Below are 17,084 nucleotides of genomic sequence, written 5' to 3' on the forward strand. Positions count from 1 at the left end.
TCTTCCAATTTGTATTTAGAGGCGGTGATGAGCCATAGTAACTGTAGTTTTGAGCTGTCTTCCGCTTCATTTACTTTGCGTTCTGATTTTTTTATTTTATTTGGACAACAAGAGGCTCCAAGCCTTACAATCCTCGGTTTGCATGAACAAATAAAATTTCTCAAGAATAGAAAGAGAGAAAGTAAACCTAGTTCACATTGTGCTAGGCTATCATAAGAAAAATGTTTGTCCTCGCATCTCCTTCTTAAGGCCGCCTCTAAGTTCAATCAATATTATTTTATTATAGCATATTAATTAAAGGTGTTTATATATCATGCTTATTGATTATCAAATGATTTTGTTTGTCTTTTTCATTAATGCTTTTTCAAAGGCAGGAGGGGAGAGTACACGCTATTTCCTCCTATTCCTATTGGTGTTTTTCTAGTGCATCTATTCTATTTTAAACTATTTTTAGCGCCTATATTTCTTTTTTCTTTTATTGTGAATATGTGCATGTTTGCATCTTTTTATTCACACTCACACACACAAACCCATTGCCATAAAATGCAAATATGTCAAGATTTGTCGCTGTACTTGAAAAGCTGAGCTTAAAATTATTTACTCCTGCTTATCGGTGGATTGCAATCTTTTGAGGTTATAGATCTACTTTTGTTTTGCTGTTCTTGGTTCCAACACATAATCAAGCTGAGTGTATTTTGTCCTCTTTGAACATGCCAAACATGTTGAGTACCACCACTTTTGGAGATAGATATTATTAGATAGCCTCGTTTGGCTTTCTTGTTGCGTGTCCTCTTCCCTCTTCCTTGCCCTTTTATTCTGGGAAATTTACCGGCGCAGTACCATGGCCTTTATATGCTGTTAGGCAGGATAGATTATTGCGTGCGGTGTCCGGACCGTTCGGAGGCGAATTCAGACGCGCTAGGTCATCCAAATGCACCTGGCCCCGGGTGACGCGGCACATTTGGATTCGCCTCCGGATGAATCCGGATGCCGCAAGTAATAATTTTTCATTAGGGAGGGGAGAGTGTAAGGTTTCTCAGCCTGAACTTGTTTGCAATAATCAATAATCGATATAACCGGTTGCATTAATTTTCTGGTTTTGTTCTGTATTAGTAAATTGTTAGATGGTTGAAAGTGTATTAAATATAATAACTTCAGGAAGTGGATAGAGACAGGATAAGGTATAGTTCTCATCATTAATGTTCAATGTATGTACTACCAATCTGTGGGAACCTGGTTCCTTGCATTTCCTAAATTACCGGGAGGTCACATCCTTTATTTTAAAAGCAAAAAAAAAAAAAAAATCGCGGTTATCGTAAAAACGATGTTTTGGGAGAAATTATTCTTTGTGGATGCCAAACATAACTCTACACCCAGAGACCAATCATAATGGGCCATGTTAGCAATACTGAGCATGGTATCAAATCGTGATACCGATGTTGCTCATTCTGATTGGTCTCCGGAGGCACAGAATAATTCTCCCTTTTTGGACCCATCCTCATACCAGATGCCAAATAAACAAGCCCTTTGGATCATTGATTGTTCAGATTCTGCGATGCCCAATATTTTAATTAAAATAACATAATAACTCTTATGAGAAGTATAGTAAGAAGGAAGGATACTCGATAACTAAATGAAAAATATATTCGTGATTATTAATTGGTCATTTGCGCTCTGCTAATCCAAAGAATGTTAGATCTGTGCTGTTATTACCTGCAATTATATATATAAAGTATAGATTATAATGAGCAACTAATGGTTTAAGATGTTGGGCTTGTAAATATGATATTGGAGAGCTATATATATGAGTAAATCCTCCAGAACAACAAAGAGAGGATGGATGTCTAATTAGACCTTTTCTATCCAGGTGTAGCGTCGCACTTCGAAGTGTTTCCGTTTTTTTTGCCATTTAAAATTTAACACGTGCGATAACCCAAAACACAGCGGGTCGGGTCGGCTACTTTTCTTCATGCTACGTGGCGTTAATACATTGGTGGCCGAACGTAGAGGAGCGTACGTTCACCGGACTAAATAATTGTTCCCGAGCTTAAGGGCGATCCACCCCTATGCAAAATTACAGTGTTTTTTCTTTGGAGCAAACATCTAGCTTATGCATTTATTTGTTGCTTTATAAAATAAGTTTTTAGTAAAAAAAATATATTAGTTCAAAAAAATTTTGTACTAGAAAGCTATTTAAAAAAAAATAGTAAAAAAGTTATCACAAATGAAATATTAATCTATTCTTTGCATGATTTTATTATATAATGAATAATTGTTTTTAATATTTTTGCATAAGTTACTTAATCAGCTATTATATTATCAAAACCAGTCAGTAATCACACATTTGAATGTTTCTTACTTTCTTATTCTATCCGACTCATCAAAGTAAAAGAAGAAGAAGAAAAAAAAAAGAATACCCTGATCGTTAATAGTTAATACACTTGTGGGATGAAAACAAAATGCTACTGTTATTCTAGAGTGACGATCATTGATCGACATGATTGGTTCTCCCTCTCCCATCATTTGATGTGGTGAAAAAATTGATCTGTGAATTAGGCGTCTCTGCTAAACAATTACCGAACTAAAAAATAACGCTAGAAGATCTTACAATGGAGGCATAGAGCAGATTGTTCCAGGTATCTGGAATTCCTGGCAGGCACCAATGGCTGCAATCGGCGAGCTCATCTGGTTTCTTCCTCTCATCTTCTGTAAGGAGCTTTCCCTGCCTTGTAGTGTATATGGATGTGTGGCCGTCTCTTCTCGACTCTGACAGTCCAGTAATGTTCAGATACTTGACTTGTGTTTTCATATCCCCTATGGTTCTCTCCACTATGGAAACCATGGATCTTGGAAACGTTTGTATGTATCGTTCATGAGTACTTATTGGCTTGGTTTCGTTGTAGCACCAATGTAGGTTTCCCCTGCAATATCAAAAGCTTTAAATACCATATTTCATAGCTCTATGATCACGGGCGGAATTGTGTACTGCTGGAACAATTATTACGTCCTCTGTCCTGACGTAGAGGTACGTTCGGCCGCCAATAACATATCGCCACGTGTTCTTACTCTTTACCGCGCGGCCCGACGACTTGACCCGGAGCGGAACCCAGGAATGCTTTATTTTTTTGCTCAGGATTTGCTCGGGATTTGCTCAGGATTTGCTAGAAAAAACTAGGTACAACTCAGTATTTGCTCAGGATTTGCTCGGTATTGATAGGGATTTGCTCGGTAGTGCTAGGTATTTGCTCGGTATTGCTAGAAAAATCTAGGTACAACTCGGTACAACTCAGTATTTGCTCAGGAGTTGCTTGGTATTGCTAGGGATTTGCTCGGTAGTGCTAGGTATTTGCTCGGTATTGCTAGAAAAAACTCGGTACTCGGTACTCGGTACTCGGTACAACTCAGTATTTGCTCAGGATTTGCTCGGTATGGCTAGGGATTTGCTAGGTATTGCTATGTATTTGCTCGGTATTGCTAGAAAAAACTAGGTACAACTCCGTACAACTCGGTACAACTCAGTATTTGCTCAGGATTTGCTCGGTATGGCTAGGGATTTGCTAGGTATTGCTAGGTATTTGCTCGGTATTGCTAGGTATTTGCTCGGTATTGCTAGGTATTTGCTCGGTATTGCTAGGTATTTGCTCGGTATTGCTAGGTATTTGCTCGGTATTGCTAGAAAAAACTAGGTACAACTCGGTATTTGCTAGATATTTGAAATATATCCAAAAAGTGATGGGATGTTGTTCGGTTTGTAAAGGAATTAAAAAAATGCATGTACGAGAACCCAAAAAACGGCGGGTCGGGTCGGCGACTTTTCTTAATGCTACGTGTCGCTAAAATATTGGTGGCCGAACGTAGAGGAGCGTACGTTCACCGAACCAAATAATTGTTCGTACTGCTGAGAGAGGCAATTGCTCTCCCTGAAAAAAATTAAAATTCTTAGTATAATAAGGGTTATTTGTAGTCTGCCCCTCCTGAATTTTAATTTTTGCCTTCAGCCCATTTTTTTTTCACATAGTTTGTCACTCCAAATATCTTGGCCTCCTATTATTTTTATTCGATTATGTTGAATTTTTCTAACAATAATAAAAAATCTCTGATAAATGATCGTGTAAAATAAATTATATATATATATATTATTTTTAATAAGTTTGTCATTTGACTCTCCTTGAGAATTAAGTCCGGTTCCACTGTCTATGATTACTTTATTCAAGGTAAAGACCAATATGTTGAAAATATTATTTAATTATTTTAAAATTCTAACCACTTGAATGTAATTTATATAAAAGTAAATATGAATAATTAGATGTTATTTATGTAAATGCATAAGAATTATATTATAAATTTGAAAATGTTCCCTTTATTAATTTGTTTTTTATATATGTGTGTCTGTGTGAGAAGGACGAACTAAATATTATATGTCATATATTGTAGTAGTTTTTCTCTTTAATTTGTGTAAATTTATCATTATTAATTTGTTTTTAACTTGCCCTAATGACCTCCCATTGATACTTGCCCATTTACATAGCACAAATCCCTTCAACTCAAGAAATTATTATGTGCAAATTTCAAATGTAACTAGTATTCGAACTCCAATGAGATTGTGACACATGTTGATTGTAAACAGTAGTGTGTACAATTTATGTAAAAAGTATAAGTTGGACACACTACTGTATACAAGCGACATCTCGTTGGAGTTCGAACTCATCTGGAGACCACAGGTAATAATTTCTCCTTCAACACATACACCCATGAGCTCCCTCCATGAACTTTGCTCCTTTATAGAACATTAATCTCACCAATGTCTTCCACAACGAGCTCTCATAACGATATTTACTTTTTATCACAATCTCCTTCCCAATTTCTATGACGGTTCATTTAAAAAAAAAAGTTTATTTTATTTTTAAATTATTTACAAATGAAACTTTTTTTTTTAATTTTTTTTTTAATTTATACTATATTTAAAGTATTTAGTAACTTTATTAAATTTGAAATTGTCATTTACCTCTTGTGCTCTGGAGAAATGCTACGAAAGAAGACGGCTGTCTTGTCCCGGTTTACATGGCGATCAACCCATGTAGCCCAAGTCCGCATAGCTATCTCATATGCGGCGTCCCGCTCCATATCCTCCACCAGCTGCCCTCTCCACTCATAGTATTTCCAACTGCATCATATTTCATCCAGCCACCCAGCTTTTTCAAAATCACTAAAATAAATGCTTAATTACATCATAACACATGAATTTCATTTATATTAAAAAAATGAATATAAGTATCATAAATAATTAAAATTTGAATATTATTTATAGAATTGTCTGATATTGAGAAGGGATGTTTAGGCACCTTCTGGTTCTGCCGCTATGTGTCCACCAGTGGCCGGTGTTGAAGATGAGCACAGCGGCGCTTTGCCACATACGAGACTCTTCGGGCATCTTATCGAGCTTGAGAATTTTATCCCCGTCTTTGTTCTCATCCACTCTCACTAGGAATGGACTCCAGTAGAACTCCACTGAGCAGTCATAATCCTTCAAATTAAGAGTAAATTAAATTATTTCTAAAAAAAAAATCAGGACATTCGAAACAAATTGTATTAGGATGATTTTGAAAGTCATCAGATGTACTGAGATTAGTGCAATATAAATTATTCATATGCAACACTAATTTCAAAGCAAATTCAATTACTTCTATCAAAACAATTTATTTACATGCTTTTAAGGTATTTTATTAGAGAGAAATTATGTCAAAACTTATTAATACAAAGCATTAGGATATGCATTTGAAAATTAGTAGATTTGCTTTGAGATTAGAACAATACAAAACTCTTCATTTATGCCATTAATTTCAAGACAAATCTAATAAATTTTATGACTATCAAGACATAATATTATGACATACACAAAATTTTTAGTAGAATTTACATACATAACACTCAAAATTATCTTATTTGTAAATTTAACATGTAAATTTCATTATCTATAGAATATAGCACCCAATTGATGTAGCTTGACGAAACCCTAAAAAATGATGATGAAGTAACTCTGAGATCTCACTATATATGGCCCTCATTTAATTAAAAGAAAATCATAAATTCACCGTGTTCTACTCAACCAAACACCCAAATCACCCTCTCGACATTTGCCCGTTCTCAAACACTTTCTCACTCTCAACCTAACGATAAATTATTATGTGCGGTCAACGAATGGCGTCCAGAGGCGAATGAGAACACTCAACTTCATTTTTTTGTTTTATACCGCTGCTATGTAATGCTTTGTACCTGATGATGTGGGAGTTTTAATTCGTCTTTGAGCCGTTCGGTGACCGCACAGAATAATTTCTCCAGCCTAACCCTCTCTCCCTTTTCCTCCCACCATCTCCCCTCCAACTCCTACCCCAATTCCCAAAACTCTCTATGAAAAAGAAACAAAAAAGTCATAAGAGCTTAGTAAGACTAATAACATGCAAAGACAAAGCTACGATGGGTTCTTGCGACTCCATCATCGGAGAGATTATTAGGTGCGGAGTGTGGACGGGGAGAACCGTCCGCAACAAGGAGGTGCTCGGTACCGAGCGGTACTGAACACCCCCCAATGCTTGTGCGGACGGTGCGCACTCCGCACCTAATAATTTTTCCCATCATCGAGGGTTTCGTTAGATCCATTAAAAGAGTTTTATTTTATGAATAAAAAAATTAATATTAAATATCTTAATAAAATAATTTTGAGTGCTACGTATCTACATAAATAGGTAATAAATATCCTCTTTTTTTATCTATTTTCTTAGATTGCGCTTGAACAAGTTGACAAGAACTTGATTGATTCAACGTACGATGGCTCGAAACAGTTTGTAAGAGCCCCGCAGCTTGATCACGGCACGCCATGGATGAACAGAAGAGTAGAGAAGGCAAGCAAGCGACTCCCATTGATTCCTATTCAGCGAGTCTCCCACAATAACCACTCGCTTCCCTCTCAACCGCATCAGCATTTCAGTTCCATTAAACCTTCAAGAGTTTTTGTAACTCCACAGTAAGTATATATATCTGACTATCTTCAATTTCTTTCTCAATCAACTGCGTTCAAAGAGCTTAATTATTACCTTGGGATATCGCAGCCTTGGGCTTCCCATCTCCACCTCATATAGTCAGAATCCGGCCTCCCGTTCTTCTGGCAGCTCACCTGCTGGCTGAGGAAGGGACACTGCTTCTCTCTGTAAAGAGGATATTCTTTGGGATCGTAAACCCACTTGCCTTCCAATATGTTGCAGGTTTTCTCTGGAATACTTTCCTGTGGAGGCAAGGCTGAAGAGTAAGCAATGGTGGGGAGAGGAGGAGGAGAATTAGGGGCGATAATGACGGGCTGTGGTGCTTCGACGACTGAGTGATTGAACTTAGGAATAATGGTACTTAGATTGTAAAAGCTGAGGTTTTGAAGGGATTCAACGGTAGGGGAAGACGGGCTGTGTCTGTTGTTAAGGTAGGAGAGAAGGAAGAGGCCAATGAATCCGGAGAGCAAGCAGAGAAGCCATTTCAGGTTCAATGGAGGCTTGGTAGAGGATTCCATGAGAAGGAAGGAGTCTTGTATGATGGAGCTTCGAAGTTTTTGGTGGAGGGGAAGAAGATGGTGAATATTGGACTCGAGATTGATGCTGTTTTTGAAGTATGGAGCTTCAATGGATTAGCGAAGAATGCAGAATATTTAAGTTGTGCTCTTGGTTTGATAGTCTGCTTATGCTTTGCTGATGTAAGAGAGGGAAGATTTTAAAATTGAAAAAGAACTGTGTGAGGATAGTATGATATATATAATTTGTGTTAAGATGGGCTCTAAAATTATCGGATTTGTTTTGAGATTAGTGCTATGCAAATTGTTCATACGTAACACTAAATTTCAAAGTAAATTTAATAATTTTGAAGTCCATATCGATACAAATTATATGAGAATGCAATGCTTTTAGGCTTCGTTTGAGACGGTTTTCTTGCTACTTCTTAAAGCAGCTTTCTAATACAGAAGTTGCACGTCAACATTACAACTCCCTTTATTAAAAACTACAACCATCCCAAACAAACTCAATACCATAAAACATGTAAAAATATGTAAAAAAGAAATTCTAAAAAATGATTCTAAAAAAGAAACAAGTGGTCTAATTCTCTCCACAAAATATGTAAAAAAGAAATTCTAAAAAAGACAAAATCAAGAAATGATTCTCTCTTTTTCTACACTGATGGTCTAATTAGCTTTGTTAAATGGCTAACCACCAAGTGGAAGACATAAATTTGTTCCCACATGATTGATAGGAGAGGGTGGGGAGCCTCTTTTGGTGCATATATTTTTTTCTTAAGACACAAATAAAAGGAGCTGGTCTCTGGCTTTAGGTAGAGAGTCAGTACAACAACTCCCTTTATAAACAAAATTTTATTGCTGTTTCACACTGTATTATATGTATATTATTAGGGTTTTAGTCAAACACACAGAGAAACAAGCCATAGTTTTTTTTTTTGGTTTGAACTCTACATAAAAAGATAATAAAAAGAATATGATTTTCACAGTAAATTTTGATGATTCTCAAGCAATGGTGATAAAGATGAGCCACATCAATCAAAATCATGGGCCCCTTGGATATAACTAGACCTCATCAATTTGCTTTAGGGTTTGTGGGATGCTTGACTTGAATGCAGGTATTAGTTGGCTTTAGGTTCAATTTTAATGTGATTGGACTCGAATATAATCAGCTTGAAAGCGAATACTGCCTATTTAATGAACCGTTCGAAATTGTCAATCATCTTGATGGAAGAACACGAGCATATTTATCTGACAAAATACGTAAACTTTGCTGGGTTACTGTCAACCTAATTTGAAACAGACACAATTACAAAATTTAGATGCAATAAATAATATTTTTTTTTTGTTTTTTGATATAACTCAATTCTAACCAGAGTTTTTTCAAGACACCAAAGCTTACACTAATCTAAACCAAATATTACATGGGTGACATGTTGACTTGAACTTGAAATTTTCATGATAAGATTAAGGCTTCGTTTGAGACCGCTTTCGTACTGCTTCCTACAAAGGATTTTTAGTATAAAATTTTCTAATTCAACAAATTTTTATACTAGAAATCTGTTTTAGAAAACAACAACAAAGCTGTCCCAAATGAAACCTAAATCAGATTTTCATGTCGGATTCACTGTTGACACCTCTACATGCAACCTATTTGGATTGCTATCAGCCTGTCTTAGTCTCTCTAACTCTAGATTATAAGCCTAATTAATTCTGTCTTCGTAGCTTCAACTTGTCGATCTCTGATTCATTCACTTTCCTAACCCATTGACCTAATTTTGTCCCTCCTAATTTCTCTCAATGAAGCCATCTCTTTCATGGCTCCTTCCCAGCCAACCTGTCTCACATTTGTCTCATTAATTACAGGCTAGCTCTCGTCCAATTCAGCTCCTGTTGAGCCATCTAATCTAATATAAATGATTAATCCCAAATTGATAGCTTATGATTGATATTTTTACTATTAAGATTGATACGTCATCAAAAAATTATCTTGATCGGGAACGAATCTCGATGCAAAATCAAGTTGGTAACTTCCGAAATTAAAATTGGGACCATCCAAACTTCGATTTCAGCAAACTTACAGTCAAATTGAACATCTCAGAAATACGAACCCAACGAGACCAAATTTGACTCAATCCGAGCACAAATGAGTACAAATAAAGGATCCGAAGCACAGTTGGAAGGTTCAAACCACAATTCGAAGTACCAAACGGTTTCCAAACATTATGTGCTTATAATCGAATCGAGCGGCTCGATGAGAAAAATCCAACGAGCCCAAGATCGTCGAATTCCGACATCATTAAGACATTCAAATGCCCATCAAACGGTCCATGATCAACGGATTCAACATCGGTCGTCCATCCAACCACTCCCTATTTACCCTTGATCTATCATCTATTTATGAGCCATGCCACTCCATAAATCTATAAATAGACCCCTCATTCCTCTTGAAAAGGGGACCAGGGAAAGAAGAGAAAGAAGAAGCTCCTCCTCGACCACCACCGGACTTCCGCCGAACCACCACTTGAGGCCCTAATTTTCGCCGGACCACCGCCTGAAGTCGTTATTCCTTCGGACCACCACTTGAGGCCATTACCTCTGTCGGACCACCGCTGGACCATCTCCTGACGTCGTTGCTCAACCGGATCACCATTTAAGACCCTGAGCTCCGCCAGACCACCACTTGAGGCCCTCAATTCCGTCGGACCACCGCCTAACATCGTTGCTCCGCCAGACCACCACTTAAGGTCCTGAGCTATGCCGGACCACCACTTGAGGCCCTCACCTCGGTCGGACTACCGCCTGACATCATTGCTCCACCAGACCACCACCGGACCACTTGAGGCCCGGACTTCTACCTGACCACCATTTGAGGCCCTATGCTCCACCAGGTCACCGCCTAACGCCCATATTTCTGTTGGACCACCACTTGAGGCCCAAACTTCTCCCAGACCACCACGTGACGACTGGACTTCTGCCAGACCAGGAAATAAGGCCTGAACTTAATTATGCTGGACCACCACTTGAGGCCCGAACTTCTGCTGGACCCCCACCTGAGGCCCGAACTTCTGCTGAACCACTGCATGATGCCTGGAGTTCTACTGAATTATTGCCCTACTACTACGATCTTTCTGACCCCGGTCTCCTGTCGACTACGGTCCTTCTGACCTCCGTCACCTACTATGGTCCTTCCGACCTCCATCATCAGACAATGGTCTTTCTGACCCTGGTCTCCTTACAACTACGGTCTTTCAGACTCCTGTCTCGTGCTGACTATGGCTCTTCTAACCAAACAAACATTTTTATGTTGATTATTATAACTTCCACCATGTAATGTGCTATATATGACGTACATTTGTAACATCAAGACATGTCCTTCTCCCTAAGAATTGAAGGGCCTCATTTGTAATCGACTGCAAATACTAGTGGATTCATTCAAACTGGGCCAGGCCCTGTGGTTTTTCTCCCCTTTTTAGGGGTTTTCACATAAAAACTCTGGTATCTGTTATGAATGCTGCACCCTTTCTCTTAGTTGCTTGTGTGCTGGATCTTCGTATAATGCTAAGACGTTAAACTATATATTTCTCTATCGCCGCGAATACTCCAGGACGCAACAAAGATATATATATTGAAATTAAACCGAACTAAAAAACAATAATTAATACGTACCCAACGACACCAAATTTGACTCAATCCGAGCACAAATGAGTCCAAATCAAGGCCAAAAGCACATTCGGAAGGTCCAAGCCACAATTTAAGTTACCAAACGGTTTCCAAACATAACGTGATTATAGTCAAATCGAGCGGCTCGACGAGAAAAATCCAACGAGCCCAAGATTGCCAAATTCCGATATCATTAAGACATTCAAATGTCTGATGAACGGTCCATGATCAAGGGATTCAATATTGGCCGTCCATTCAAACCACTCTACAATTGCCCTTGATCATCCTCCTATTTACGGGTCATGTCATCCTAAAAAATCTATAAATAGCCCCTCATTTCTCTTGAGAGGAGGAGGGACCCAAGCAAGAGAAGAAGGAGAAAAGAAGAATGATAAAAGGGAAGAACTCCTCCTCGACCACCGTCGTCGGAATTCTATCCAAGTGACGCCGGAATTATGTCGATCTCCAAGTGACGCAGGATTTTTGTCCGACCTTCAAGTGACGCCGGAGTTCTGCCAGAATACCATCTAACGTCAGAATTCTCCTCGGCCTCCAACTGGCGTCAGACTTTTACCCAACGTCGGACCTCTGCTCGTCGCCAAGTTTCTACCCGACGCCGGACTTCTACCTATTGTCGGACTTTCATCGGACATCTATCTGATTCTGAATTTCTCTCAATTGATGGATGTCTACCTGACGCCGTCTTTCTGATCTATGTCGTCAGACAACGTTCCTTTTGACTAATGTCGCCCGCCGACTACAGTCCTTCTGGCCTCCATCGCCCGCCGACAACGGTCATTCTGACTTATGTCGCTCGCCGACTAAAGTCCTTCCGATCTCTGTCGCCCACCGACTACGATCTTTCTGACTTACGTCGCACACGAACTACAATCCTTCAGACCAAACAAACACATAAACAATGATTCTTTGTATTCTAACCATGTAATATACTCTATAAGATGCACATCAAGCTAAGGCCTTCCCCTGAGGAAGGACATCCTTTGTAATCAACTACAATACTAGTGGATTCATTGATACTGGGCCAGGCCCCGTGGTCCCCCCCCCCCATTTTTAGGGGTTTTCCACGTAAAAATCTTGGTGTCTCTAATGGATAACGCACCCTCTCTTTTTATCTGATTGCGTGACGGATTTTCGTACAATGCTAAGACGTTAAACTTTATATTTCTCTACCTCCGCAAATACTCCAGGACGCAACAATGGTAAAGAAATTAAATTACTTCTCAAACATTTTCTCATAATTTCTTTTTTAAGAAACTCACTAATTTTTTAGTTATTATACTTCCAAATTATTCCTTACTCTAAAATTTCTTCACAAACATGTTGCCTGTGAGGCCTTTGCTGTAGCCATATATTATGCTTCTATTAAAAAAAAAAAAACTTATTATTTTATTTTTAGTTTATTTTATTTTTTTGGTAAGCCATAAAAAAATTTTAAAAACCAGAAGAGAATACGTGCCATAAGGGGCACTTCATGAAAATAGTTAGTACATGCAATCCCTCCATATATAAGCAATTCATTTAGAAAAATGTGCAGATGAATATCTTAGGCTGAAATCCATTGACCATTTCATATATTTAAGCTTATCTTTAAGTAAGCTATAATGGAGCTAACTTCAACTTTACATATCCCATGAGAGAAAAAAAAAACTTAAAAAATAAAATAAAAAATAATAATAATAATAAAACATATCCCATGAGAGAAGTGCATAATACAATTATGACTTAAAATATTATAATATGCTCTGAATCTAAGTTTAAATTAGTGCAATTCATGATATCATTTAAGCACTAATTTCAACGTAAGATCAGTAACATTGAAGCTGAACATACTCTAATTTAGGTCAGGATATGCTTACACGAAATTTTTTAGTTAATGACTAACAAGATAAAAAGAAGGTAGTAAGTCTTCTACCTTTGATTTGTTGGTTGTGAGTTTAGGCTACAAACCAAAAGGTCTTGAATTTAAAGCTTGTATATATTGATTGTTGTACAAGTAACTGATTTCATGGTTAAGTTTGAGTGATATTCAATGATTCGTATTGTAGTTTAAATCAGGGATATCTATAGGGCTGTTTAAAAAATCGGTCACGGGTCGAGGTTTGGGTCGATATGGAGCTTTGACCTCGATATTAGTTTATCCGACCGACCCGACTTGTTTGCAATTTGCAAACTGTTAGGTATTTCCAACCCAAACTCATCACTCGCACGGGTTACTTGGTTCACTCCAACTCAATTGTCGGATACGACCAATGCTTGTAGCAGCGGCCGACAGCCCGGCACCGGACCAGGTGCACTTGACAGCGGATGTTTTGTATGCGGCGCAGCGGCAATACGTCGTCACTCGTTAGAGAGCAGACTCGATATCGGGCAGGTGGAAACTCGACGCGATTACGAACGACGGGAGATGTGACACGGGCAGGCTCGCGCCGACAGGAAGGATTGTGAGTCAAGTCGCGGAACTCGATGGTCAGTGCGGGTCATTCCGGCGTCATTTTCAAGTTTTCCGTAATTGTCAGCTCAAACCAAACCCGTTTCTCAAATGGGTTTACCTTAAATCAAAATTTTTGGGTCGGGTTTGAGTCGAGTTTTTGGGTCGTGTCCAATATTTGCACTGATATATCATCTAAAAGTTATCTTGATCAAGCAAGAATCTCGAGGCAAAATTAGGTTGGAAACTTCAAAAATTAAATCTGGGATCATCTGAACTTCGATTTAAGCAAATTTATAGTCAAACTGAGTATATAAAAAATACTAATCCAACGAAACCAAATTCAACTCAATCCGAGCCGAAATGAGTCTGAATCATAGACTTAGCGCTATTGGAAGGTTCAACCACAATTTGGATTACAAAACGGTTTCCAAACATGACATGCTTATAATCGAATTGAGCAGCTTGACGAGTAGAATTCAACGAGCCAAAGATCACTGAATTCCAATATCATTAAGACCTTCAAATATCTGACAAATGGTCCACAATCAAGGGGTTCAATATCGGTCGTCCATCCAAACCATTTCACATTTGTCCTTGATCCTCCTCCTATTTACGGGTCATGCCATCCTAAAAAAATAATAAATAACCCCTCATTTCTCTTAAGAGGGGACGAAAGTAAGAAGAAGAAGAGAAGAGGAGGGAAGAAGCTCCTCCTCGACCACCGTCGGAGTTCCGCCCGACTTTCAAGTTACGCCGGATTCCACCCGACTTCCAAGTGACGCTAGAGTTCTACCCGACTTCCAAGTGACGCCGGAATTCTGTTCGACTTCCCAGTGAAGCTGGAGTTCCACTCGACTTCCTAGTGACGCCGGAGTTTCGCCCGACTTCAAAGTGACGCCAGAATTCTTCTCGACTTCCAACTCACGCCGAAACTCAGTCAGATCTCCAAGTGACGCCGAAACTCCGCTCGATCTCCAAGTGCACTGGAATTCTGTTTGATCTCCAAGTGACTTTGGGATTCAACCTGAATATCCAACATTGTCTAATCTCAAATTCTTGTTTGTAACTTAATTTCAATTCAGAAGTGGATTATTGTAATCTGAACTTCCTAAATTTTAAGGACGAGTCAGCCTCTTATATCTCAAGAAAATACTAGTGGAATTCTATCAACTGGGCATGACCCCTTGATTTTTCCATTTTCAGAGTTTTCCACGTAAAAATCATGGTGTTCTTTCATCTTCTGTTTGTGTGCTGAATATCCGTATAACGTTGAGACAAAAACTTTCTAACTCTATCGCCGCGTATATTGTAGTCCGCAACAGGCACTGCTAAGGATATCCTTGCACGAAATTTTCACTTAAACTAATAAGATAAAAATGACATACGTCATTCTATCTTTATTTGTTGGTTTGGAGCTTAGACTGCCATCTAAGAGTTCTCGAGTTTGAAACTTACATATGTGACGTGTGTGCGAGTTTGCATCCCCGCTCCCTCCAACTATTCATCTCATTGTGAATGGAGATTCAATAAATTATTTAGCAATTCTACAATATAAGGCTCTAAGAAGTTGCTTCAATCCTAATAATGCTTGCTTCAAATTATACTATATTTAATTTTATATTCAGCCTAAGTCATCTCGACTCTTCGGTATGAAAGCCTTCTTTAAGAATTTCATTTAATAATGATAGGTTATCGTCTAATTGATAAATATTTAATTTTTTTAGCATAATTAAAGGTCTTATAATTTCAATTATTATGATGGAGCAAATTTTTTATTTAAAATAATCCCCGATTTTGTGTATGAAGAATTTCCGTATTCTATCGAATACCGAAAGACGGGAAGTCGTTTTCGGTTTTCCTTTGTAAAATTAATTATTATTAATTATTTATGATTAAAATAATCTTCCTTTTTTTCATATTTTCCGTATTCTATTATATTAATAATTATTTACTTATTATTTAAAATTAATAATTAATTATACTGGAATATTAAATAATTATGTTTATACTTTAGTAAATAAGTATAATTACTGTAAAATTATTTAAAATAATGAATTTATCTATTTATCAAATTCGAGTTGACCCGTGAGTTTATCACAATAGTAAACTATTTAATTATCTTTTTTTTTTAACTATTTAATTATCTTTTTTTTATATATATATTCTTTTGTTTGTTGATATGGTTTTTTTATTTTTTATCAATTAATTTTTTTAACAGAAAATAAAAACTATATTAATAATATAAAAGGAGTACAAGGATCAGAGGAGCGAAGGAACATAAAAAGCAACATCAGAAACAAGGGAGTTACATCCCAACGGACTTAATAATTGGTCGAGACTACCAACACCACCGTAGTCAGACACAGACCATCCAATTTGGAGCGGAGAATAGTAAAACACGAAGTAGCCAATCCAACCAAGCAAAAAATCACCACCAAAGATTGTCATGAGCCTTGGCTACGGAGGAGTGAGCCACAGCCACATCATTGCCCAGCAAATCAAACGACCTGCTTTAAACTTAAATCGAAGCTTCAGTAAACAGGCAACAAGTAAAGGCCAACCAATGCAAAAACCAACCATCATCAGGAGGCAGCAAAGACAACCAAGAACAGCGGCACCAACCACAAATTATTTCCTTCCACGTTTACCCCTCCCACGAGAGGAAACTGAAACAACAGGACATTTTATCAATTAATTTAAACTCTATAGTTGATAAGTTATAGGTTAAGATTATTGGGATGCCAATAGATCGGATTTGAATCAATTAGGTTTAGATTTGATCAATTTCTGATCTAATCCAAACCAATCCTGTTAGTAATTTTCCCCCCTAACTAAAGTAGACTATATTTAAAATTTAATTGTTGTTTAATTTCTTTCCATTGTTTAATATTTTGTAGGCAAGACTCTCTTTTACAGAATATTTTGAGCTTGAGGGACCATTTAGTGGTGCTCAGAGATTTTTGTAAGAAAAGATGCAAAAAATTATTTTTATAAAAATAATATGTTGAAAGTAAAGTATTACTTTTTTTTTAAAAAAAAATTTGCTTAATTTCCTTACAACTATCACACAAACAAATTCCGTAGTAAGGCTTGGCGTTTCATATAGCTTTTTTATTACTTCTTAAAATAGTATTTTAATACAAAAATTTTAATTTTTATATAAAAAAATTGCTTTAACAAGTAGTAAGAAGACCGTCTCAGATGAAGCCTAAAATTCAAGGCTTCATTTGGAACAATTGTATTAATGCTTTGTAAATAGTTTTTAAGTATAAATTTTTTAAATAGAAATTTTTTTATTAAAAAATAGCTTTAGATAATAGTAAGAAAGCCGTCTCAAATGAAGCATAAGGTTTCACTTATGAAAGCTTTCTTGTTGCTTTTTCAAGCAAAATTTTAATACAATTTTTTTTTAAAATTAAA

The 17,084-nt window shown here is 37.3% G+C and overlaps 1 protein-coding gene across 1 annotated transcript; it reads right to left on the bottom strand.

Moving 5' to 3' along the window:
- Nucleotides 1-2,374: 2,374 nt before the first annotated feature.
- On the bottom strand, nucleotides 2,375-7,555 carry LOC110106216 (protein trichome birefringence-like 42). Its single transcript, XM_020836017.2, has 5 exons — nucleotides 7,092-7,555; nucleotides 6,825-6,996; nucleotides 5,343-5,524; nucleotides 5,006-5,164; nucleotides 2,375-2,921 (listed from the first exon to the last, which is right to left on the bottom strand). The coding sequence occupies exons 1-5, from the start codon at nucleotides 7,553-7,555 to the stop codon at nucleotides 2,582-2,584; spliced, it is 1,317 nt and encodes a 438-aa protein (XP_020691676.1). The 3' UTR covers nucleotides 2,375-2,581.
- Nucleotides 7,556-17,084: the final 9,529 nt, after the last annotated feature.

This window comes from Dendrobium catenatum, unplaced genomic scaffold (genome assembly GCF_001605985.2).
Source record: "Dendrobium catenatum unplaced genomic scaffold, ASM160598v2 fragScaff_scaffold_390, whole genome shotgun sequence".
Lineage (NCBI taxonomy): Eukaryota > Viridiplantae > Streptophyta > Magnoliopsida > Asparagales > Orchidaceae > Dendrobium > Dendrobium catenatum.